Source organism: Chiloscyllium punctatum, chromosome 13, assembly GCF_047496795.1.
Source record: "Chiloscyllium punctatum isolate Juve2018m chromosome 13, sChiPun1.3, whole genome shotgun sequence".
In the NCBI taxonomy this organism is placed as follows: domain Eukaryota; kingdom Metazoa; phylum Chordata; class Chondrichthyes; order Orectolobiformes; family Hemiscylliidae; genus Chiloscyllium; species Chiloscyllium punctatum.
Genome location: NC_092751.1, coordinates 92,843,421 through 92,870,103, shown reverse-complemented (window position 1 = coordinate 92,870,103; position 26,683 = coordinate 92,843,421). Strand labels below are relative to the sequence as shown.

Below are 26,683 nucleotides of genomic sequence, written 5' to 3'. Positions count from 1 at the left end.
ACCCTATCAACTACCAATCCATCCCGCCCACTTCCTGGGGATTAGGTTGTGGATCTGGTGTTTCCTCACGCGATGGTGCAGACTCAATGGGGCCAAAGGGACTCTTCTGCAGGATGACCTGGCTGTGGACGCTCACAAACTGCTCCTGCCCCATCTCCACCCCGCTCCCCCCACCAAACTTTCTCGTTGCAGGCCAGGCTGGCACACAGTGCTGAAAGAGAGTTAGCCATAAAGCCTTGTCCTCTGCACAAAGATGGCATTCCAAATCACAGACTGCTGCCTGAGTCCATTAGCAATAAATGCCACCTGTGAGAGAACAGCAGGGCACCTACTTTGGTGTGATTAGTTAAAGTAATAGTCCAGAGTCCCAACGTACCTTTGTGCCCATGGAGATGCTAACTGCTCTAGTAGAAGTTACAGTGAAAATAAAGACACTGACATACTGGTCAAGACAACCAAAGCTTTATTCTCCCTTGCATTGGAGGCTGAATAGCAAAGTTACCAGGTTTGTTTATGCATTTGAGTTTCCGAACTATCTCAACTGGGCAGAAGTTAATTGCGATGGGGAAGTTAATTCTAGCAAGTAGATTAAATTAATATGATGCTAATAAATTTACATAGATGTCTCACTACCTGCTGGAGCAATTTCAATGATGGCTGCAGCAACAAATTAAATGTTCATTAGAGGATTTTTTTTAAAAACAGCCATCTCTTCAACTTCATGTACGTCTGGATTGAAATAAATCGGACAGTGCCTTTGTTTTGCAGTACCTACAAGGAAAGCAATGAAATCATCGGTCTTTCATCTTGGGTACTGGCTTCCACATCAACCAAAGTGGCAAGTGCGCACCTTCCCTCACTTCCTACATCTCCTTAGTCTTTGACATGATCTCTCAGATGCCATTTTCGGAGCTCATTCAGTCCATTAGTGAATCGGAGCTCAGATTCCTTTAAAAAGAATTAAGAAACCTATCAAAATGGTTACAAAAGTGCATTTATAGAAGCTATCAAATTATTTCCCTGTTGAATTGCTGTTAAGTGTTAGACAGTAGTGGTACAGCAATTGCAAATGATCAGGGCACATGTGCAATAAAGCTGAATGAGTGCACTCACACAGTAGATCAGGGACAATCAATGGATGTTCTGTGTTTTGATTTTTAAAAAATGATTCACTAAGGCACCATACAAGACATCCTTATACAATTAGAGTCTATAGAATTCTGGTTGGCATGTTTTAACAAACTTGGCCTTTGAGAAAAAGAGGAAATAGATTAAGGAAAGATAAGGTAACATTCAGTAGACTAGATCCTAAATGTCCTTGATTTTTGAAAACCGAGAGGTGATCTAATTGCAACATTCTTAAGGAGTTTAACAGAGTAAATGCTGGCAGGATATTACCCTGGCCAAGTGGGAAATGATCCTTTATAGATAGAGGTAATGAAGATGCTGAAGATATGATTTGGATGTTGAAAGAGGTTAGGGAATAAGCACACCATTGGTAGATCATTTTGGAAGGCTGCAGAATTTAAAACGTAGGATGAGAAATGTTAAGAGGAGAGAGAGGATATAAATGCTATGAAGAACAAGAAGACAATGCATTATTTTATGTTGCACTTGAAGGATTGAAAAAAACAGTTAGAATGTGCTCTCGTTGGAGCTGGCCTTCCTATAACTTGAAGGCCAAGGTGACTCCATCACCAATGGTGAGCATGCTCATATTGACTCTGCTGTCTCTGTAAATCTTCTCATTGAGTTTGACAATGCTCAGTGTGTCGGGGTCATTTTTTGGATTCAGCACTGACCCATCCCATAATACCTACAGGGGAACAAAAAAAAAACAGTTCGAGGGTGAATGGAAATCCACACCTGACAAAATCATCAACATTCCATATCGAGATCATAACTTCTTCCTAATTAAAATATCTGCAATAGCACTGGGGAATCCAAGGGAATACAAGTGCATCTTTATTAGCTGATGTACCCACACTTACCAGAGTATTATAACACAGAAAGAAGCCTTTAGGCCCATCATGTCTGTACCAGACATTGAGCATCCATCTATTCTCATCCCATTCCCCAGCACTTGGCCTTCAAAACTATGGCTTTTCAATTATTCGTCTAAATACTTCTTCAATGTTGAAATGGTTCTCAGAAATCTTTCCAGATACTCTTGCCCTCTGGGTGAAAAATGTGTTCCTTAAAATTTCCCTGCAAGCCTCCTGCCCCTTACTTTTTATCTATGTCCCTGATTACTGGTTCCTCCACAAAAAGGGAAAAGATTCCTTCCTATCTATGCCCTTCATAATCCTGTCAGCCTTCTCTGCTCCAAGAAGATCAGTCTCAGCCCATCTAATCTGTCTTCATAGGTGAAACTTATCCGCTTACTTGCTTATGATCTTTTAAAATATTTTTAAAACATTTTCAGAAAGATCAATCAACAACAAAAATTAAGATCAGTTGAAACATACCAAAAGGACTATTCATTCCATCAGGATCAATGAATACTGTTTGTGCGTATGTTATAGATACAGTATATTTAATCTATGTATGTACATATGTAAAATATAAATAGTCAATTTCAGGATTATATCTGTAATTTAACCTTGAAGCCTAGAATGCTAGCAAGTGTGCAAAGCTTTAAATACCCAGTTTGATTTGCTGCAGCATTAAGGACCTGATCAGGTGCATCCCAGAACTGTGGGAAGTGAGGGAAGTGATTGCTGGGTCCTGTGCTGAGATATTTGTATCACTGATAACCATAAGTAAGGTGCCAGAAGACTGGAGGATGACTAATGTGTGCTTTTTTTTGGAAGGTGGTAAGGAAAAGTAGGGAACTATAGACCAATGAGCCTGACATCAGTGGTGAGTACATTGCTGGAGGGGATTCTGACCGACAGGATTTACATGTATTTGGAAAGGCAAGGACTGATTAGGGATAGTCAACATGGCTTTGTCCATGGGAAATCATGCTGACTTAATTGAGATTTTTGAAGAAGTGACAAAGAAGATTCATGATGGCAGAATGGTGGATGTTGTCTGCAAGTACTTCAGCAAAATGTTCAATAACGTTCCACATGGTAGACTGGTTAGCAAGGAATCCAGGGAGAGCTAGCCATTTGGATGCAAAATTGGCTTGAAGATAGGAGACAGAGGGTGGTGGTGGAGAGTTGCTTTTCGGACAGGAGGCCTGCGACCAGCGGTGTGCCATAAGGATCAGTGCTGGGCCCACTACTTTTTCTCATTCATATAAATGACTTGAATGTGAATATAGGAGGAAAGGCTGGCAAGTTTGCAGATGATACGAAAACTGGTGACATTGTGGACTGTGAAGATGGTTACCTCAGAGTACAACAGAACCTTGGGCCAAGGAGTAGTAGGTGGACTTTAATTTAGACTAATACACGACATTGCATTTTGGAAAGGCAAAATCAGGGCAGGACTTAATGGTTGGGTTCTGCGGAGTGTTGCTGAACCAAGAGACCTTGGGCTGCAGGTTCACAGTTCCTTGAAGGTGGAGTTGTAGGTAGACAGTGGTGGCTGTGTTTGGTACATTTGCCTTTATTGGTCAGTGCATTGAGTATAGGAGTTGGGATGTCATATTGCACCTGCATGGGACATTGGTTAGGCAACTTTTGGAATGCTGTGTTCAATTCTCAACTCCGTGTTATCAGAAAAATGTTATTAAACTTGATAGGGTTCAGAAAAGATTTACAAGGATGTTGCCAGGATTGGAAGATTGGAGCTATAGGGAGAGGCTGAATATGCTGGGGCTATTTTCCCCATACTGTCAGAGGCTGAGGAGTGATCTTATAGAGGTTTATAAAATCATGAGGGTGAATAGCCAAGGTCTTCTTCCCTCGGGTAGGGGAGTCCAAAACTAGAGGGCATAGATTTAAGGTGACAGGGAAAACATTTAAAAGGGACCTAAGCGGCAACTTTTACATGCAGATGGTGATGCGTATATGGAATGAGCTTCCAGATGAAGTGGTGGGGGCTGGTACAATTACAATACTTAAAAGGCATTTGGATGGGTATATGAATAGTTTAGAGAAATTCAGGCCAAATACTGGAAAATGGGATGAGATTAATTTAGGAAACCTGGTTGGCATGGATGAGTTGGACTGAAGGGTCTGTTTCCGTGCTGTACAACTCCAACACCATGACTCCATGACCATTGCAAAGTGGTGGCATGTCAGCAATAAAACAAGGAAGCTTCCAAAAGTCTCACTCTAATTAATGTTAGCCAGGAAGCCATGGTGAACTCTCCAGTTTCTCCAAGTTAGAGCTTGGGGACCTTGCGTAAGAAAAACAAAACTTTTGGGTTCATTAAAGGCCTTTTAGGGAAGGAAATCTGCCATGTTTACCTGGTCTGTCCTTCATGTGACTCCAGAACCATGACAAAAGATCTTAACGGCCCTCTGGACAATTAGACATGGGCAATAAATGCTGGCTTATGCAGCAAAGCCCATGAACAAAGCAAAGAAAGTAAGTGTATAGTGGCATAATGTCTCATTTGAAAGATGGGCCTCTGACAATGTACCATTCTCTTGGTACGACATGGAGGGATTAACCTAAACTTTGTGCTCAAGTACCTGGAATGGGGAGAGAGGAAGAATTGTTGAAGCCTCTGACAGAAACGTGAGTGCACTACCTATTGGCTATGGCTGACAATTCTTGTTTTAATACAAATGAACCTAGTATTCCTAGTGGATCACTCTGCAAGCGGAATCCCTGGCACCTATTGTGGAGAAGGGTTACCATGTCAGGAGCGCAAATACATTTGAGGAAGTAGCAGATCCCAAAACATTCTTCAATGGGAGGACAGAAAAGTAAACAATGCATGAATGTGTTATCATGGAGCAAGACCAGTTCAAACCCTTAAGTCAGGTGAAAGTCCTGAAAAGACCTTCAAAATGTTTGTTGCGTGATAATTACCTCCACCCACAGCATTGAATTAGCTGTTTAAGAATGTCTTATTACCAATCTCAAGCAGCATCAGCTGAGAGGGACAGCCCTTATCAAAGACCCCCTGCAGACTCACATTGTCAACGGCTATTATTCCTCCTTTGCGGATAAGTTGCAGACATTTCTCATAATAAACGCCATAATTCAGCTTGTCAGCATCTATGAAGGCAAAGTCAAAGGATCCTGCTTTGCCAGCTTCTAGAAGCTCATCTGTGAAAAAAAACCAAAAAGCAGAACGGTATTAGTTTCTAAAAAAAAAGAGGGCTGAATCTTTTTCAAACTTCTTTACTTAACACGCACAGGTGAAAAAAAAATGAATGTGCACAATGGTCTTGTCCAAGTGTCTGTAGAATTGATGTTTTGTGTTTATGTGACAATTAGTACCTGGAAGGCACAACTGCAATGCTGAAGACATTTGGAGAAGTACACAAGTAGGAAAGGTTTGAAGCGATATGGACCAAGAGCAGGCAGGTGGGACTAGTTTTGTTTGGGAATATATTTGGCATGGACTGGGTGGACCAAAGTGTCTGATTCCATGTTGTATTACTATGACTCAATGCAGCTAAGACACTGCATTCTAAGTCATCTGTGGCTCAGGGAACAGCATTTTGTCATTGAATTAGGTGGTCATGGATTAAAACCCCATTGCTTTGCATTGAAACCCTGAGCTATCCAGTGCTCTTGACCATTGGCATTTACTGACTAGACAGAGTCAGAGCATGTGATTATAAGCTGTGCATTATTCAACAAATAGGAAGCCCATTCTTGAACCAAGGTAGACACCAAAGAACAAGACTCAGCACTTCATTTCCAACAGCTAGAAAGAATCGTTTGCTTTACTTGCCTCAATTATTTCTGTTTGAGCAGTGAATATCAAAACCATTATAAAAGGAGAGGACACCATGTTGCTACAGTTACATTCTGCATTAAAACTAGATGGAGGTGTACTGCCTGCTCCACATGACCCAATGATCAGGCAAAGTACACATTACCCTTAAAATCCAGTGATTTGAGTGCGACAATTAGCTGCTCGACAACACGAAAGAACTCCCTCCAAATGATTTGTCATCAGCCAAACTTGATAACCTCACAGGATTAGATGGACAATGTTTTTTTAGTCAAAAACGAAAACGATAGCAAAAAGGTGGAACATTTGCACGTAGAAGGAAGGGGGCAGGAAGTCGAAAATCTGGTTTATCGGCTAATTTCTTACTTTCACACTCAGGTGAAAGTTCAAAATCTATAATCTAGCAAACCACAGATTGAGCCGAATGAAAAAATATTGAAGAAATCGTGCTTTAAGTATCAGCACAATTTTAATGACACTTATCTCAGCAAGGCAAAAAAGGAAGAGAGTGCGCAATATCTGGAAATCTATTTGCATGTCCTGCAGCAAGAAATCAATATAATCACTGGTCCAGAACCCGGCAACATCAATAGCCAAATATTTAAAACCCTCAACAGGCCAATAAAATGGCAAGGCAAGGGCTCACTCTGCACCTTATTGTATATTCTGAAGTGGCACCCACACTGATCTACAGCTCATTCTACCAAAATGCATGTTTTGTCAGCATGAACTGGCTATAACGCGATTGATGAATTGTGGACTTGCTTGGATAACTCAAACTTTCTACTGAATGGGTATAGCGATTTTCAATTAGCAATTTTCTATAGCGTGAGGTTGTAGAGGAACACAACTATCACGATATAGCAGAACGACCTGTACTGATTTTCAATTAATCTTTCCAAGTTAGCTAATTAATAAATAAATACCATGTTTTTGGGCATCTGTGCCAATACAAAGTCAAAATTCAGACACTTCCACTGTCGAAGGATCAGAGGTAGCCTCTCTCTCATTTTCTCACAAAGCTGATCAAATGGCTGCTCTCTGGAAGACAAACCCATCCCCAAAGGCTAAGCTGAACTTGGATAAAACAGGCTACAAATGTTTAAGGCAAAGAAATGTGCTTCTAAGTTATTGCAAAAAAAAATATAATAGGAAGGTAGTAGTGCTGTAGTAATCTGGTCAGATACATGTTGACAAGTGAATGGGTACTCAGTGGAGTAGTTTGGACAGTGATGACTGTGCTTGACATGCACAAACATTTCACAATCCTAATCAAGAACCCATGATCGCAGACCATGTTACTTTTCATTATTCATTCACAGGACGTGTCAGGATAGCCTTTACTGTTCATCCCCAATTCCATTGAGAAAGTGGTATTAAACCACTCTCTCGAGTACAACTAAAAGATTTCCTAGGCCATTTCAGAGAGTATTTAAAAGGTAACCAATACTCTGGAGTTAGATATAGGACCAAACCATCATCTCCCAGACCATACAGAACCTCATCACCTCAGGAGATCTCCCACCCACTGCTTCCAACCTCATAGTCCAGGAACCCCGCACTGCCCGGTTCTACCTCCTTCCCAAGATCCACAAGCCTGACCACCATGGCCGACCCATTGTCTCAGCATGCTCCTGCCCCACTGAACTCATCTCTACCTACCTCAACACTGTCCTATCCCCCCTAGTCCAGGAACTCCCCACATACATTCGAGACACCACCCACGCCCTCCACCTCCTCCAAGACTTCCGTTTCTCTGGTCCCCAACGCCTCATCTTCACCATGGATATCCAATCCCCCTCCATCCTCCATGACCAGGGCCTCCAAACCCTCCGCTTTTTCCTCTCCAGACATCCCCAACAGTACCCTTCCACCGACACACTCATTCGTTTGGCCGAACTGGTCCTCACCCTTAACAATTTCTCCTTTGAATCCTCCCACTTCCTCCAGACCAAAGGGGTAGCTATGGGCACACGTATGGGCCCCAGCTATGCCTGTCTCTTTGTTGGCTACGTAGAGCAGTTGATCTTCCGTAATTACACCGGCACCAATCCCCACCTCTTCCTCCGGTACATTGATGACTGCATCGGTGCCACCTCGTGCTCCCGCGAGGAGGTTGAGCAATTCATCAACTTCAACACATTCCACCCTGACCTTAAATTTACCTGGACCATCTCGGACACCTCCCTCCCCTTCTTGGATCTCTCCATCTCCATTAATGACAACCAACTTGACACTGACATTTTTTTTTTTTTACAAACCCACCAACTCCCACAGCTACCTGGATTACACCTCTTCCCACCCTACCTCTTGCAAAAATGCCATTCCATATTCCCAATTCCTCCGCCTCCGCCAGATCTGCTCCCAGGAGGACCAGTTCCACCACAGAACACACCAGATGGCCTCCTTCTTTAGAGACTGCAATTTCCCTTCCCACGTGGCTAAAGATGCCCTCCAATGCATCTCGTCCACATCCCGCACCTCCGCCCTCAGACCTCACCCCTCCAACCGTAACAAGGACAGAACGCCCCTGGTGCTCACCTTCCACCCTATCAACCTTCGCATACACCAAATCATCCGCCGACATTTCCGCCACCTCCAAACAGACCCCACCACCAGGGATATATTTCCCTCCCCACCCCTTTCCACCTTCCGCAAAGACCGTTCCCTCCATGACTACCTGGTCAGGTCCACGCCCCCCTACAACCCACCCTCCCATCCTGGCACTTTCCCCTGCCACCACAGGAACTGTAAAACCTGCGCCCACACCTCCTCCCTCACCTCTATCCAAGGCCCTAAAGGAGCCTTCCACATCCAAAGCTTTACTTGCACATCCACTAATATCATTTATTGTATCCGTTGCTCCCGATGCGGTCTCCTCTACACTGGGGAGACTGGGCGCCTCCTAGCAGAGCACTTTAGGGAACATATCCGGGACACCCGCACCAATCAACCACACCGCCCTGTGGCCCAACATTTCAACTCCCCCTCCCACTCTGCCGAGGACATGGAGGCCCTGGGCCTCCTTCACCGCTGCTCCCTCACCACCAGAGGCCTGGAGGAAGAACGCCTCATCTTCCGCCTCGGAACACTTCAACCCCAGGGCATCAATGTGGACTTCAACAGTTTCCTCATTTCCCCTTCCCCCACCTCACCCTAGTTCTAAACTTCCAGCTCAGCACTGTCTCCTTGACTTGTCCGGACTTGTCCTACCTGCCTATCTCCTTTTCCACCTATCCACTCCATCCTCTCCTCCCTGACCTATCACCTTCACCCCCTCCCCCACTCCCCATTGTACTCTATGCTACTTTCTCCCCACCCCCACCCTCCTCTAGCTTATCTCTCCATACTTCAGGCTCACTGCCTTTATTCCTGATGAAGGGCTTTTGCCCGAAACGTCGATTTCGAAGCTCCTTGGATGCTGCCTGAACTGCTGTGCTCTTCCAGCACCACTAATCCAGAATCTGGTTTCCAGCATCTGCAGTCATTGTTTTTACCTCATGAACAATTGGCACATTTCCTTTCCCTAAAGATCAATGAGCAAAACAGGTTTTTAATGAAAAAACTATGGTAGTTTCATGGTGACCATTAGTTATGCTCGCTTTGTAACTTCAGAGTTTTATTTAATTAATTCGTTTAATTAATTAAGCTAGTGGAATGACTGCGAAAGGTCACATTATTGTTTCTTCCTGCTTTTAACAGGACCTTCTTGATTTTCTGCTCCCCAGATCAGATTGAAGCATGCTGGGGAAGGCTGGTACAGAGATGGAACGACTCTGGCTGTCTCTTTCTATTAGGCCAGATCCAGGTGGCTTTGGAAGGAGACTATTTGGTGCCGACTGATGTGCCCAAAGTCTTCATGACCCGTGGGCATTCCAAGACAAAGGATCAATATTATAGGCCGACCTTCCATTCAGTTTGAGTACATATAGTTGCTTTCCTGTTAATGAATACGGGAACATTCGGAAATGCCGAGAGGAGTCAAAACCGGGATAATCATAGAATCTCTATACAGTGTGAAAGCAGGCCATGTGACCTATCGAATCCACACTGACCCTTAGAGCATCCCACCTACAGTCAACACCCCCACCCTATATTTCCCCATGGCTAATCCACCTAACCCACACATCCCTGGATATGATGGGCAATTAAGCATGGCCATGCTATCTAACCTGCACACCTTTGGACTGTGGGAGGAAACAGGAGCATCCGGAGGAAACCCACGCAGACACGGAGACAATGCCTGCATGGCCTGAGGATGCACTGAGCCACCGTGCCACCCATAATGGCAGAGTGAGTTTGCTCAGAGCTGTTCTGTACCATCTGACTGCACCGCAGCACTCGCTCCAGCAGAATGGGACTGCTGTATGGTGATGCTAATGGGAGAGCTGCAGGCAGGAGTCTTTTTAAAACCAACTGGTAACGGTTTCCTTTTCAAGACAGTTAAGCTCCTTGCTCCACCAGCCCCCAAACCAATACAGGAACAGTGACAGATCATTAACATACTCCACAGGGTCCACTCATTGGTGAAAGGCAGAATTTCAATCATCTGATAACTCCCAGCGATGAGGGGCAGGAGTTAGCCATGCCCCAGCGGATACACATTTGAAGTAAATCTAATTTCAGCTCTGTGCTTCTTATCAAAATAAAAGATAAAACCTGGCCATTGTTGGGTGCCCCTTTTCCTCGGGACACATGACTTGAAATACGACAATTTAATATTTTTCTGATTTAGAAACATTTACTTGCTCTCTGACATTCATTAGGAGACTCTTCACTCATTCAAAGCTCAGTTTCAATTACCAGTTCTTTCAGATCGCTCCCAGGTGTGAGCAGGGATTTATTCAGTATTATCATCAGACTTATACTGCTTCTCCTTGTTTAAAAACAGCCAACACAAAGCAGGCTAGCACGTAATCATATCTCAAACTGACCCCATTCTGTCCAGACAGTAGATGATATGTTTATAAAACCTATTTAAAGCTTTCTCCCAAGCACATCTCAGAACTTTTCTTTAAATGAAGAGTGGAATTGAAAGAAATGGAGCGGCACAGTAGCTCAGTGGTTAGCACTGCTGCTTCACAACACCAGGGACCCAAGGTTCGATTCTAATCTTGGGCAACTGTCTGTGGGTAGTCTGCAGGTTCTCCAAGTGTCCGTGGGGGGTTTCCTCTGGGTGTTCCAGTTTCCTTCCCACAATCCAAAGGTGTGCAGGTCAGGTGAATTGGCCTTGCTAAAAGGTGTTCAGGAATGTGTAAGTTAGATACATTAGTAAGGGGTAATGTAGAGTAATAGGGTTGGGGAATTAGTCTGGGTGGATTTCTCATTGGAGGGTCAGTGTGGATTTGTTGGGCTGAAGGGCTGGTTTCCACAGTGTAGGGATTCAATTCTATGATTCAAATTAATAAGCACGTCTATGAAATATTTATCTTACCGGTCAGTCACACGAGAACAGAGAAGCCCATCGAACCTGGTGGCATGCCCAGGAGAGGGGGACGATCAGCCTCTTCCTTTGGTGAGCAGTCTTTCCCAACCCCTGGGCCTTGCTTTCTTTCATTGATGCTCCACTGTCCCTCCTCCACCTAGCAGTCATCTTGGATAAAACTGCAAGTTGCTGCTCCATAGCCAGACAACTCAGCAAGGAATGACTGAATCGTCAGCACTGACTCGTCACTGATGCCAGCAGGCACCAGGTAAACGTTTCAAGGTGACAGGCCAAGAGTCAGAGTTGGACGAGCGCTTAAACATGCAGCAAGATATTACATCCCATATAGGTCAGATCACTGACCTACCCCCATCCTCCTAGAATACGGAGTGGGAAGTGGACACCAAAATCTGAAAACCACCCTCCATACGGATAAACAATTAACAGTCAATGAAATGGAGATCAATATTACTCTCTCCACACCATATCACATTGGCATTGACAGTCCGATGGCTGTGAGCCACCTCTTTCCTTTTAAAATGTTCAAAGCCCCAGGGAGGAACTGTGCAGACTGCACTTTCCCCTTTTCCTATATGTTGTAATTTAAAACCCAGCCCTCAATTTCCCAATCTTTCTCGATACCAAGTCCCTGGGCATACTCCCTTTCAGGGTTCCAGTGGCTCTGTCACTGCTGAACTAACAGTCAAGCTGTGAGACTGGCAGCGCCAATCATATTGAACTCCGGGGGTGGGATTTCCTTCCTGATGAGGAACAGAAGCCCCACCAGAGGCATATAAACAGGAGGATGTTGCCCATTAAATCTCATGGTATCAGATCAGATATGGGAAAGGAAATCACTGACTGATTACCCACTTTGCAGCTGATGAATCGATACTCTTCCATGTTGAACATAAGAACTAGGAGCAGGAGTAGGCCACCCTGCCCTTCAATCCCGCTCTACCAATCAATAAGATCATGGCTGACTTTTCATGGATTCAGCTCCACTTACCCATGCTCCAACTATATCCCTTAATTCCTTTATTGTCCAAATAAAATCTCTCAGCTTTAAAAACATTTACTGAAGTAGCATTTGCTACTTCACTGGGCAAGGAATTCCATAGATTTACAACCCTCTGGGTGAAGAAGTTCCTTCTCAATTCAGTCCTAAATCTACTCCCTCTAATCTTGAGGCTATGCCCGCTTGTCCTGGTTTCACCTGCCAGTGAAAACATCCTCTTCTTCTACCTTATCTATTCCCTTCATAATTTTATATATTTCTATAAGATCCCCCCTCATTCTTCTGAATTCCAAATGAATATAATCCCAGTCTATTCAGTCTCTCCCCATAAGCCAACCCCCTCAACTCCAGGATCAACCTAGTGAACCTCCTCTGCACCCCCTCCAGTGCCAGTACATCCCTTCTCAAGTAAGGAGACCAAAACTGCACGCAGCACTCCAGGTGTGGAGTCACCAGCACCTTGTACAACTGCAGCATAACCACCCTGCTTTTAAACTCCATCCCTTCAGCAACGAAGGTCAAAATTCCATTCACCCAATTACCCATTTCACCTGCAGACCAACCCTCTGTAATTCATACACAAGGACACCCAGGTCTCTCTGCATAGCAGTATGCTGCAACTTTTTACCATTCAAGTAATAATCCTTTTTACTGTTACTCCTACCAAAATGGATGACTTCACATTTATTAACATTATATGCCATCTGCCAGACCTTTAAAGTATTTATGTTCCTCGGCAAAGTTTCAGTCCTCTGGACACTTTGCTCTGCCATTCATCTTAGTGTCATTTGCAAACTTTGACTCACTACACATAGTCCCAACTCCAAATTATCTGTATAAATTGTGAATAATTGCAGTCCCAACACCGATCCCTGAGGTGCACCACTAATTTCTGATTGCCAGCCAGAATAGCACTCATTTATCCACACTCTTTGCATCCTGTTAGTCAACCAATCCTCTATCCACGCTAATATTTTACCCATAAGCATCCTTATCTTATGTAGCAGCCTCTTGTGCGGCACCTTGTCAAAGGCCTTTTGGAAATCTGGGCACACCACATCCACTGGGTCCCCGTTGTCCACTTTGCTCACAATGTCTTCATAGAATTCCAACAGACTTGTTAAGCATGACCCGCCCTTCATGAACCCATGCTGTGTCTGCCCAATGGGACAATTTCTATTGAGATGCCTTGCTATTTCTTCCAACTCAAGCATCTTCCCCACTTCAGAGGTTGAACAACACTTGGAGGAAGCACTGAGTGGGGGATTTCAATGTCATCAAGAGTGGCTTGGTAGCAGTACGATTGATCAAGCCGGTCAGGTCCTCAGGGACATAGCTGTTAGACTGCGTCTGCAGCAGATGGTGAAGAAACCAACCAGACAGAATATATTTAATCTCACTCTACCAAATCTGCCTGGCACAGATGCATCGGTCCGTGACAGTATGAGGAAGAGTGACCATCGTCCAGTCCTCATGGAGGCAAAATCTCATCTCTGTATAAACAATACACTTGAACTTGTGGGACAATCACCATGCGAAATGGGATAGATTGCGACCAGATCCAGCAACTCAAGACTGGGCATCCAACTGAAGCTGGGGGCCATCTGTAACATCATGGTCTGGCATTTGCCCATGCTACTATTACCATGAAGTTAGGGATCAGCCCTGGCTCGATGTTTGAGTGCAGGAGGGTCTGGCAATAGCAGAACCAGGCATACCTAAAAACAAACTGTCAAAAGCTACCAAACAGGACTAAATACATGCCAATATTCAGTCAGAAGTACAAAATGGATGATCCATCTCAGCCTCTTCCAAAAAGGTCCCTAGCATCACAGATGCTAATTTTCAGCCAATTTGATTCACTCCATGTGAGATCAAGAAAAGGCTGTTTACTGGAAAGGCTATGGGCCCTGACAACATTTCAGTAATAATCTATGCTCCAGAACTTGCCATGGCCCCAGCCAAGCTGTTTCAGTATAAGTAAAACACTGGCATCTACCCGACAATATGGAAAATTGCCCAGGCACATCCTGTACAGAAAAAAATAAGTATAAATCCAACACAGCCAATTACTGCCCCAACAGTGTATTCTCAATCACCAGTAAAGTGATGGAAGGTGCTATCAATCAGCATATGCTCAGCAGCTTTGGTTCTAGCAGGGACAAACAAGAACTGAACTTGAGGCGAGGTGAGAGTGATAGCTCTTGACATCAAGGCTGCATTCGACTGAGTGGGGCATCAAGGAGCCCAAGCAAAAGCGGAATTAATGTGAATCAGGGGGAAAACGCTCTGCTGGTTGGAATTATACTTAGCAAAGGAGAGGATATTTATGGTTGCTGGATGCCATGGGATTGTCGATTGAGAGAAACTAGTTACAAAGAACTGAAGAAAGAGTAGTTTTTAATTGTGACAGACCTCACAGAATACAATCCTAGCAGAAACCCCAACAAATATGATTCATGGTAAATGGTCACCATAAATCCATTGGGTATTGGATCAGAATGGGCCATTCAGCCCACTGAGTCTGCTCTGCCATTGAACAAGAACGTGGATGATCTGACCGTACTCAACTCCAGCTTGCCACCTTTTCCCATAAGCCTCGATTCCCCTCACTGTTTAAAAATCCATCTCAACCTTGAACTTTTGAAATGACCCAATCTCTACAGCCCTGTGGTAAAATATTCCACAGATTAATGACCTTCAAAGGAATTCCTCCTCACCTCCATCTTAAAAGGGTGACTCCTTACTCTGAGGTAAAGCCCTCTGGTCCTCAACTTTCTCAGACAGGGAAACAAATTCTCCTCACCTACTTTTTCAATAACCAGATAAGCTTCAATAAGGCATTCCTCATTCTACTAAATTCCAATGATTCCAAGTCCAACCTACTTAACGTCTTCTCGTGAGAAAATCCCTCCATATCTGGAAATCAACCTCATGAATCTTCTTGGGACTGCCTCCAATGCCAATACAATCTTTCCTTTGAGAAGGGAATCGAAACTGTCCACAATATCCCAGCTGTTTCTAGTACAGTTTGAGCCAGACCTCCCAATTTTATACCATGAAGACCATCATTTCAACTGCCTTCCTTCTTAGCTTCTAAGTTTGGATGCTAGGTTTGTGTAATACATGCAGGAGCACGGCAAATCCCTTTGTGCTGTGGCTCTCTGCAGTCTTTCTCTAGTTAAGAAATATTTAGCTGCTCTATTTTTCCTGCCAACATCCATAATCTTCCACTTCCCATTCTATTCCATCTGCCTCATTTTTGCCTATTTATCTCTACCTGTCAATATCCTGACCACCACCCCCCCCTCCCCAGTCAGTCTCACCGTTTGCATTCCCATCTATTTTGAGTCACCTGCAAACTTAACCTGCTTCATCTAAGTGATTAATAAACAATTATGGTTCCACCACTGATCCTCATGGTGCTCTATTGTCTAGGTAGCCTTCCTGAAAATTTCCCCAGTCCCAACTCTGTTTTCTAATGCTTAGCCAATCCTCCGGGCTGGCACAGTGGCTCAGTGGTCAGCACCACTGCTTCACAGCACTAGGGACTAGAGTTCGATTGCAGCATTGGATGACTGTGTGTGGTGTTTGCACATTCTTCCAGTGTCTGTATGGGTTTCCTCTGGTTTCCTCCCACAGTCTAAAGGTGTGCAGGTTAAAGTGAATTGGTCATGCTAAATTGCCCATAGTTTTCAGGAATGTGTTAGCTAGGTGTAAATGTAGAGTAATTGGGTAGGGGAATGGGTTTTGGTGGGTACTCTTTGGAGGGTCGGTGTGGACCTGTTGGGCTGAAAGACCTGTTTACACATCGTTGGGATTCTATCCATAGAAATATAATACCCTCAGACCATGAACTCTACCCAAGTAACTTTGTGTGCGTGTGGTAGTTTATCAAATATCTTTTTAAAATCCAAAATATTACATCTACTGGCTTCCCCTTAGCTATCCTATTTGTTGCATCAAAAAAAATTTGAATAAATTTGTGAGGCATAACTTCCCCTTTCATTCAGCCATGCAGACTCTGCTTGGTTTTATTATCTACTTTTAAATCCTCCAATATTGCCTCCTTTACAACGGGCTCGAACATTTTCCCAATTACAAGTGCAACGTATTGCTCAAGGGGCCTTCACATTCCCTCGGCTAATTTTGGTTGTCTAACGTTGGGCTTTCAAAAGTGGGCCTTGGGGCCAAATGGTTGGGGTGGTGAGCCAGTAATGGCTGCCGTGGTGTTCGGCCCAAGTACCAACGTGCTCTTGATCTAACAGGCACTTTCTCTCTCTGTTCTCACAGAGAGGCAATATGAGTTGAAAAATGGGGTCACAATTTAAAATCAATTTTTTTTTTAAACGGCCTCTGTCACGTAATTAATTTACTGCTGGTGGGTCAAAAGCCTTAGGCAACATGACACTTAAGCAGCATCACAATCGTTTGGGTAAAGGGGATGGACCAATTGGAAAATTTTCCAATATTCAGGCGATGTGAGTAACACCGACTAGGGTAGCATTTAGCACCCATCCCCAACTGTCCTGGAGAAGATGGTGGTAAGCTGCCTTTACGAACCACAACAGTGCATGTGGTGTAGGTACACCCACATGCCGCTAAGGGGGAAATTCCAGGATTTTGACTCTGTGTGGCACTGCAGGAACAGCAATATATTTCCAAGTCAGGATGGTGAGTGATGTGGAGGGGAACTTGTAGGTGGTAGCAGTCCCATGTATCTGCTGCCTTTGTCCTTCCAGACAGCAACGGTTGAGAGTTTAGACAGTGCTGTCTGAGGAATGCTGGTGAGGTGCTGTCCTGTCTGTCATTTTCACATGTCCATTCGTATAAAAACCAAAGGTCACTGTATACTCAAAATGAGTGAAATGACAGAATTGACACACATGGGAATAAAACCCAATTTTATCTCTGGGCCGAGGAAGAGGGGTTGAAGGATATACTGATATTGTACTGCTGTTCGTAGAGGCTTAAACAACGAGGAACTGAATGGGTTGATCTGAAAATTCTTAATACCCTGCAGGGTTATATAATTTTCAGTTTAAATATTAACATCCAGATCAGTAGTTGTTGGGTAACAGTTTCTGAATATTTCTAATCATAAATAGAAATTTCTAACTCTTCTCGCTGCTGGAGAGGCCAATAAATCTGTTAAAAAGAAATTACATTGCAACTTTATTGCTATCAGCCTCACTACTTCAGACATTTTAATGCATACCTGGTGAGAGATTAACAAACCAGGATATGTTTCTGATCCCTTGGCCTTTACTAGCTCACTCAGAAGAGACAAAAGGAAGTTCACATCCTTCCTGCTTTGTATGACCACTAGTTCCCCAAAAATCTTAGACTAAACAAAATGCTTGCAATAGTGAGTGGCACTGTGACATCCAATTCAAATATTCAAGTGATTGATATCATGTGGGATCTTTTAATGTCACTGCATCAAGCGCAATTATCGGTTTATTACCTTCTTGGAGATTGGAGTCAGGTTTGAGAGATGAACGAGATCATAATTTGCTAATGATAGAATTTACAAAAATGGTGGAAAGATTCAGGAAGGGAGGTTATATAGTTAAGGTACCCTCTGCCAATCAGGGAAACAGAGGTCAAGTCAGTGCGTTCTAAGCTCTAATTCTGTCATCAGTGAAGTGGTCACATGATAAACTGCTGTCCCAGAGAATGGATTATGAAATGAGGAGTGTAGATTAAGTCACTAGCAGATCACTGGTAACTCCCCAGAGAACCAGGAAGCTAGTAAAGTGCTACTGAGCTTTTTCAACTGTTCTTGTACTAATCATCTTTACAGATTAGTATAAGCACTCCATAGTTGTTGGGAACCCCAAATAAATACATCCACATGCATGTCCTGTACACACAAGTGAGGAGCATGAGATGTTGGACTTAGAATCATACAGCATGGAAATACAATAGACCCTTCAGTCTAACTGGTCCACACTGAATTTCCCAAACTAAACTAGTCCAACTTGCCCGTGTTTGGTCCATATCCCTCCAAACCTTTCCTATTCATGTACTTATCCAAATGTCTTTTAAATATTTTAACTGTACCTGCATCCACCACTTCATCTGGCTGTTCTTCCCACACACAAACCACTGTGCAAAAAGGTTGCGCCTCGTGTTCTTATTAAAACTTTGTTTTGGCTTAAAAATATGCCCCCAAGTCTTGAAATCCCCCACCCTAAGGAAAAACCTTTGCTAATCACCTTATCCATCCCACTCTTGATTTTATAAAATTTCCTTAAGCCCATCCCTCAACTTCCTTTGCTCCAGTGAAAAAAGTCTCAGCCTATCCAACCCATTTTATCAACTCAAACTTGTAGCAGAGCAACCAGAGCTGTACACGGTACTCCAGAAGAGGCCTGAGCAACATCATGTACAACAACTTCAATATGACATTCCAACTCCCATAATCAAAAGGGATGAGCAATGAAGGCAAGCACACTAAATGCCTTGTTAACCACTTGTGATGCGAATTTCAAAGAATTATGCGCCTGAACCCCCAGGTCACTCTGTTCTTCAACACTATCCAGGACCCTATTATTAATTGCATAAGCTCTGCGCTTGTTTATTTTACCAAAGTACAATACCTCCCACTTATCAGAATTAAACTCCATTGGTCACTCCTCAGCCCATTGATCTAATTGACCAAGATCTCTTTGTAATCTTAGATAACGTTCTTCACTGTCCACTATACCAATGTCACCGTCATCTGCAAACTTATTAACCAAAACTCCTATATAAACTATTTGCATGAGAATATAAGTGATGAACAACAGTGGACCCAGCACTGATACCTGCAGAGCACCACTGGTCACAGGCCTCCAGTCTGAAAAACAACTGCCCAACACCACCACCCACTCTCTCCCACCAAACTAATTTTGTATCCAAGTTCACCCCAAGTTTGGCAAGTTCACCCCAAATCTCACGTGATCTAACTTTACTAATCAGTCTACCATGTGGAACTTTGTCAAAGGCTACTAAAGTCCACGTAAACAGTGTCTACTGCACTGCCCTCAATCTTTTTGATTACTTCCTCAAAGAAAACCTTATTCAGGTTTGAGACAATTTCCCTCACACAAAACAATGCTGACTGTCCTTAATGAATCTTTGCCTCTCCAAAGGCATGAAAATCCCATCTTTCAGAATCACCTCCAAAAAGGGGAGCAAATGGTCATTTTTGTAAGCAATCATTGCATTTAAATAGAATTTTTAAAAGGACTCTGAGGACTTCACAGATGCAAACAGACCTCTTATTTAAGAATATCTTCTCTGTATTCAGAAACAAAGCAATGTTAATAATTCAACAAAATAAATCTTGTTAAAAAACAGGCAGCAGTCAAAATTCAAACTCAGGATTTGATGCCAAAAGATATTAATGGGTGCCAACATTTGCCTTTGAATCTTAAGGCTGTGGGTTCAACTCCCATTTCAGAACTTGAGCACAAAAATAAAAGTTGATACTCCCTCATTGGTTTAGTTCCGAAATCACTGCAGCAAAGTCCCATCTGCCCTTTGGCTGGTCATAAAAGATTCCATGGCAGTATGTTGAAGAACACAAAAACAGATTAACAGGGCATTATCACATTGCTAACTGACTGCAGATCAACCTTACATTTCCTACACAGCACTGACTACTCTTGAAAAAGTATTTCATCAACTGTAAATCACATTTAAACATCCTGTGTTCATGAAAGCCACAATATTTAATCAACTTAGTTTAGGAAGTCCATCAGAAATATATGTTATGCTACTCCAGGGCAATAGTCTAGTAAGGCCAACAAAGACAATCTCATCACAATTTAGTTAAGAGTGCTAAAGTGAAAGTTTTGATTTGTCCAACAGGTGGCTCAATTACCCAATTAAACCCCTTTAACACAGTTAAAGCGGTAGTGTGGGGGTTTAATAAAAAAAATAAGAGAAAAGAAAAAAAAAGAAAAAAAAAATTAACACAGTTAAAACAGCCCCAAAGTCACACTGTGTGTGAAGCTTTACTGAAACATCATGGTGTTGGCTGGGATACATGAGGGAGGTTCAAAAGTATTATTTGTGAAAGCCACTGCAGTATAAAAGTTGCCAATTTGCTCATGGCAATTAATGCAAATGAAAAAGTCAAAAGAGATTAGATTACCTTCGGCCCAACAAGTCCACACCGACCCTCTGAAGAGTAACTTACCCAGATCCATTTCTCTCTAACTAATGCACCTAGTACCAGGGGCAATTTAGCAATGCTGAATTAACCTGACCTGTACATCTTTGGACTCTGGGAGGAAACCGGAGCACCTGGAGGAAACTCACACAGACACAGGGAAAATGTGCAAACTCCACACAGTCACCCGAGGCTGGAATTGAACCTGGGTCCCTGGCACTGAGGCTAATCAAATGTCAGGAGGTGAACATTTAGGGGGCAGTGATTATTGTATCATAAAGTTTAGGATGAGGATAGAAAATGACAATGATCAATCGAGAATAATAATAATGAGCTGATTTCAACAGGGCAAGATCAAAGTTGGGCTAGACAGACTGAAACCAAGGATTGGTGAAAAATACTGTAACTACAATAGGCCACCGATAAAGAGGAAGATTGAGAAATTAATGCCATGCTGTTGCAATTTCCACTGCTTGGCTGCATGCCATCCAGCCTGTGTACCTTATCAATGCCTTCTCAAAGTTAAACCATCTTTCCTCCTCGGTCACCATGACAATGGGAGTATCGGCCTTGCCATCAAGTACAGATGTAAAGTATTCATCTAACACCTCAGCCATGCCTCTTGCCAGTCTTTTTTGTCATAATCCCTCTTTGCATCTCTTATTTTCTTTCACAACTCCTTTCTGTACAAATAATATTCAGAATCTCTATTCTCCCTGCCAAAATGCATAGCCTTACATTTTCCCACATTATATTCCAAATGCCAAGTTTTTGCCCACTCACTTTACCGCTCTATATCCCCCTGCAGAATCTTTGAGTCATCCTCACTAATTGCCTTCCCACCTACTTTGTGTCATCTGCATACTTTATGAAAGCTCAGTCATGTCCCTCATCCAAGTCATTAATAAACTTCATCCAAGTTTATATACTACCTCCAACTTGAGGGGCTTGTATCTCATTACACAGGCAGAGTGTGGTAACTTATCAAACATATTACAACTACTTTATCCTGCTTGTAGCTTCCTCAAAGAGTCCTACAAATTTATCAGGCAATATTTTCTCTTTAATAAGTCATGTCAACTATGCTTGATTTTATTACACATTCCTAAATGGTCTGTTAATTCCACACGATCATTTTCCCCAATGATAGATGTTAAGCCAGCTGGTTTTATAGCAACATGCACTTTATCTCTCTCCCTTTTGGAGAGGTGAAGACACTGGGAAGAGAGTTACCCTAGGTATCTTCAAAACAGACTCCAGACTCCATAGAGGGCTCATGGCATCACATCAGACTTGGGAATTGGATGCCCATCTCAATGCCCACACTCTCAGATCTCCCAGGGTCAATCATTGAAAGCTAAAAGATTTAATAGAAGCATTTCATAGGGGTTCTGTGAAAGATGTGAAGCACCAGACTTTTTGCCAGTTTTTTTTAATGAAAGACTCCAGGAGGTTTACATTATAAAAGAGAAGTGTTTGACATTCTTCACAATCACAGAATGATCTTATCGAGTGGCTTGATGAGTGCCTACTCCTGTTCTATATGTTTGTATGTCACAAAGCACTTTGCAACCAAAAAAATGGCAACCAATTTACGTACAGCAAGCTTCCATGAGCACAATGTGATAAATGACTAGATTATCTATTTTGCTAAAAACACATTAATTCTGGGATAGATAGAAATCAGGGAAGAACGTCCCTGTTTTAGAGTTAGATGTACAGCACAAACAGACCCTACAGTCCAACTCATCCATGCCGACCAGATATCCTAAACTAATCTAATCCATTTCCCAGCACTTGGCCTATATCCCTCGAGACCCTTCCTATTCATATACCCATCCAGATGTCTTTTAAATGTTGTAGTCGTACCTTTGTGATATTATATCATGGAGTCTTTGAAGTCAAGTGTCCATTGAATAATTGCTGATATTTTGAGTAAAGGATCAGTAATGGTCTGCAGTTATTCATATTAAGACTATGTGATAACTAGTCAAAAAGTATGGTGCTGGAATAGCACAGCCAGTCAGGTATCAACCAAGGAACAGCAGAGTCATTAGGAACATGGAGGTGGCCCAAGGGGACTTAGAGATAAATGGGGTCATTTTATGACCGGCCAAAGGGCAGATGGGACTTTGGTTTAGTTCCAAAATCACTGCAGCAATGAGGGAGTATCAACTTTTATTTTTGTGCTCAAGTTCTGAAATGGGAGTTGAACCCACAGCCTTAAGATTCAAAGGCAAATGTTGATACCCATTAATAACTTTTGGCATCAAATCCTGAGTTTGAATTTTGACTGCTGCCTGTTTTTTTAACAAGATTTATTTTGTTCAATTATTACCATTGCTTTGTTTCTGAATACAGAGACAAGGTAGCTAGAATATAATGGGTGGATGAAGGTGGGGGGCTGATGGTGATAGGTCAGAGTGGAGGGTGCAGTGGATTGGTGGGAAAGAAGATAATTTACAAAAGGATTAACAAATCAGCCATAATCTATTGAATGGTGGAGCGGGCAGAGGGGCCAAATGAGGAGAAAAAGTGAGGACTGCAGATGCTGGAGATCAGAGTTGAAAGAGTGTGGTGCTGGAAAAGCACAGCCCATCTGACAGCATCCTACAAGGAGGAGAATTGACACTTTGGGCATAAACCCTTCATCAGGAATCCTGCTCGAACAGCAGTGCTTCCTAGCACCACCCTCTTCGACTCTGAGGTGCCAAATGAACTTACTCCTTTTCCTCTCTCTTATAGTAGTCATTAACACTGTTGCATGGTTACCTTTTCTGTTCATGGAAGTTACTACAAAATCTGAATAAAGGTTACTTTTTGCATCTGCTCTACAGCTGTCGTCCCACACACCAAAATAACAATATTCTGTGAAAGGAATTAGGAGGATTAGAAGTTGTTGCAATGTTTAAGCAGAATTTTGGAAAATAGTATGGTTTTTGATTCGGTTTAAAACTGATCAGCTGGAAGCTGCTTCTATAGAACACAGGCGCCACCTAGAGGAACTAAAGGGAGCGAGCTCACATCCACCTGATCAAACTCCATCTATTAACAAATGAAGCAAAATTGAAGAAGGAAGGTTTATCCCCCCAGTTCCTGTACGCTGATTGTTAAGTTGATTACATCCTATGGAAAGCTCCTAGTCACAAACATGGCTGTTACCTAACTGCATCATGAACAGATTTTAACTTGGCACACTCTTAAATAATTTTCTGTTCAAGGACATGGCCAATTGTGTGTGCAGATGGCACATTGGGCATGAGTCTGGCATGTCCCATGCTAGCTGTAGGAATGTAACTATTTACATGGAATCTCTCACAAGGAGTCATGAAATAGGCATGGGCACAGGAAATGGCCATTCAGCCCTGCTTGTCTGTGTCAGCTCTCTGCAAGAGCAATTCACAATCTCATTCCCCCTCCTTTTCACCACAGCCCAGAAAACTGTTCCCCAGCAGATAATTCTCTCTTGAAAACCCTGTCTCCACCACATTCCCAGCTGTGTGTTCTGTATCACAGCAGCTACTTGCTGCCCAAGCAGGCCAGAATGAGGTTTGATCAGATTAGCCATGATCTTGTGAATGGCCAAGAGTCTGAATGGACTACAGTTCCTAATTTATACATTCACTTGGTGATGCACTGATAGATCACTCCATCTTGAATAAGCTGGGCTGGATCACAATGTGAAAAGAACATTCAGGCCTGTGAGATCCATCTATGTACACACCCTGGTGACGGGACCTCTCATATAGTTTAGCTATAACTCTCAACGTCAAACAATTAATTAAATTGAAAAGCCTGCAAGTGATTTTCCTATGCATCTGCTGCCCTTGGCCTCTTAGATGGAAGTGGTAATGGGTTCGGAAGTTGCTGTTAGAGGAAAGTTGGTGAATTTCTGCAGTGCATCTTGTAGATGGTAGACACTGCTGCGCCTGAGCATCGGTGGTGGAGGGACAGGATGCTTGAGAGTGTGGTGTTAATTAAATAGGCCGCTGTCTCCGAGATAGTGATGAGCTTCTCGATTTTTGTTGGAGTTACACCCATCCAGACAAGGGCTGGGATTCCATCACACTCTTGACTTGTACTTTCCAGCTGGTTTTCAAGTATCAGGAGGTGAGTTACTCACTTCAGGACTTCTAGTCCCTGACCTGCTCTTTCTTGTAGCCACAGTATTAATATGGCTAGCGCAGTTCAGTTTCTGGTCAATGGCAACTCCCAGGATGTTGTTAATTCCTCTTGGAAACAGCTCAAAAAGGGATTGCTCCTGCCCATCTGAGGGGGCAGACATGACTATGGTTTAGCACCTTGTCTACAAGTTGGCACCACAGCATATGTAACACCCCCACAATATGACCTACAGCGACATTCTGAATGATACCCTCAGAGGACCTACAGCCTTTGGATTCAGAGGCAAGAGTCCTTGCAACTAAGCTCCAGCTGACGAAAGGGCCAGATGAAAATTATTTTGCATTAAAATAATGCTGATGGGTCTTTAAAGTCCTACTGGCTCCCTCACCACTGTGTGAACAAATGATATTGTGCTGCTTTACTCACCTAGTGTTTCAGTTGCTGGTTTAATCCGAAGGTCAATTTTATGCTCCACTCCAGCCTGCAATAAACCAGAGTGGAGATTTAATTTTTTAAACAGCACAAAGCCCCAACACGGATGAATCATTTAAATGTCAAGATTGGATTTACTCAGCAGTGTGGAGAGTTATCCAGAAATGGCAGAAGGCTTCGGGGACCTGGGTTCAAAGCCCACCACAGCAGAGGGTGAAATTTGAATTCAGTAAAAACAAAATCGGTAATTAAAGAGTCTAATGATGGCATTGTATCCATTGTTGATGCACATTTAAAAAAAGAACATCTGGTCCACTTCCTTTAGGAAGGAAACTGCCACCCGCCCTACAGGTGACTCCAGACTCATGGCAATGTGGTTGAATTTTAACTGTCCTCAAATAGCTGAGAACATTGCTCCATTGTTTCCAAGGACAGTTACGGCTTGGCAACAACTGACCCCATCCATTGAGTGAATAAAAACAAAAGGAACCATGTGCAAAAAGAAAGAACTGTCTGCACTAAGTCTAAGCTAAACCAATCCCACTCAGTAAACAGCCAGTGTCTCTATTCATTACAGGCCTCCCAGCAGTACAGAGTGCAATAGGCTTACATCAACAGCACTAGCTTGTAGCTATCCACAATACTGATGATTCAATGAAAGCAAGCAACCTTTTAAACCCACTTTGCACTGGACAACAACAACAGGCAAAAAGGAGATTCACTTTCTTTAGACACCAAGTACAATGGGACTTGGATATCTTTATTCACATGAGGCCTGGGCACAAGATTAGCTTAGCTGTTCTAGACAATTGTACCTGGATTTTCCTTTGGTTAATAAAAAAAGGATTCTGGGTAATTCAAAATGGAGAATGGGAAAAATTTCTAGTTGTAACAGACTGCTCCTTTTTTGAGGTATTTTAGGTGTTGAAGGGGATTTTCTCGAATTTCAGGAGCAGCAATTACTGTTTTATATGGTGTTGCATTGTTTTGGAACTCTGGAGAAAAAAAATGTTAGAACAACAGCACTTTTAGAAGGGAGAGGGATGACAAAGGCACTACATGAGTCAAGATTAGTGTGGTGCTAGAAACGTACAGCAGGTCAGCCAGCATCCGAAGATGGTCAGTGCAAGAGAGAGCGAGAGCATTGAAACTGTACAGTTACTCCCTTTGCTGTTTGATTTCATGGATCGCTGGACATCGGAGTGCATCTAGGAAAATTAACAGTGAAATTCACAACTGATCTTGGAGGAACCTGTTTGGGAGAGGTCACAGCACAGAAACAGATAAGTGAACAGTTTTAAGTGTGACCTTACAGTAAGTCTGCATTAATGTGTACAGTGGGTTCTTTCTTGATTATATGTTTTATTGAGATATGTCACTTGATTAAACTTAAAAATATAAGCCATAGCATAAAGTTAGCCTGGAGCAGTGATTTGTAGAGGATTAAGACACTGCTACTTTCTGGGTCTGTAGATTGAAAGAAGCAAAAATAGCCATTAGTAGAGTGATATGTTCTTTTTGTCAGATGTGGGAGTTCAGGGAGAGTTTACAAGTTTCTGAGGATTATATCTGCAATAAATGCTGTTGGTTGCAAATCCTATCAGATTGAATGGATCGGTTGGAGTGACAGTTAGAGGCAATGAGGAATTTACAAGAGCAAAGAGGGTGCTATGGATGGCAATTGTAGGAAGGGAGAAAAGTTGCAGA

The 26,683-nt window shown here is 42.9% G+C and overlaps 1 protein-coding gene across 1 annotated transcript in view; it reads right to left on the bottom strand.

Moving 5' to 3' along the window:
* Positions 1 to 446: 446 nt before the first annotated feature.
* The window catches only part of comtd1 (catechol-O-methyltransferase domain containing 1), a 47,767-nt gene continuing 21,530 nt past the window's right edge, over positions 447 to 26,683 (bottom strand). Inside the window, exons 5-7 of the mRNA XM_072583247.1 lie at positions 24,971 to 25,025; positions 5,042 to 5,175; positions 447 to 1,816 (exon numbers count right to left, since the gene is read on the bottom strand). Coding sequence (XP_072439348.1) covers positions 1,667 to 1,816; positions 5,042 to 5,175; positions 24,971 to 25,025 — 339 coding nt within the window. The 3' untranslated portion in view covers positions 447 to 1,666. The remainder of the gene's footprint in view (positions 1,817 to 5,041; positions 5,176 to 24,970; positions 25,026 to 26,683) is intronic.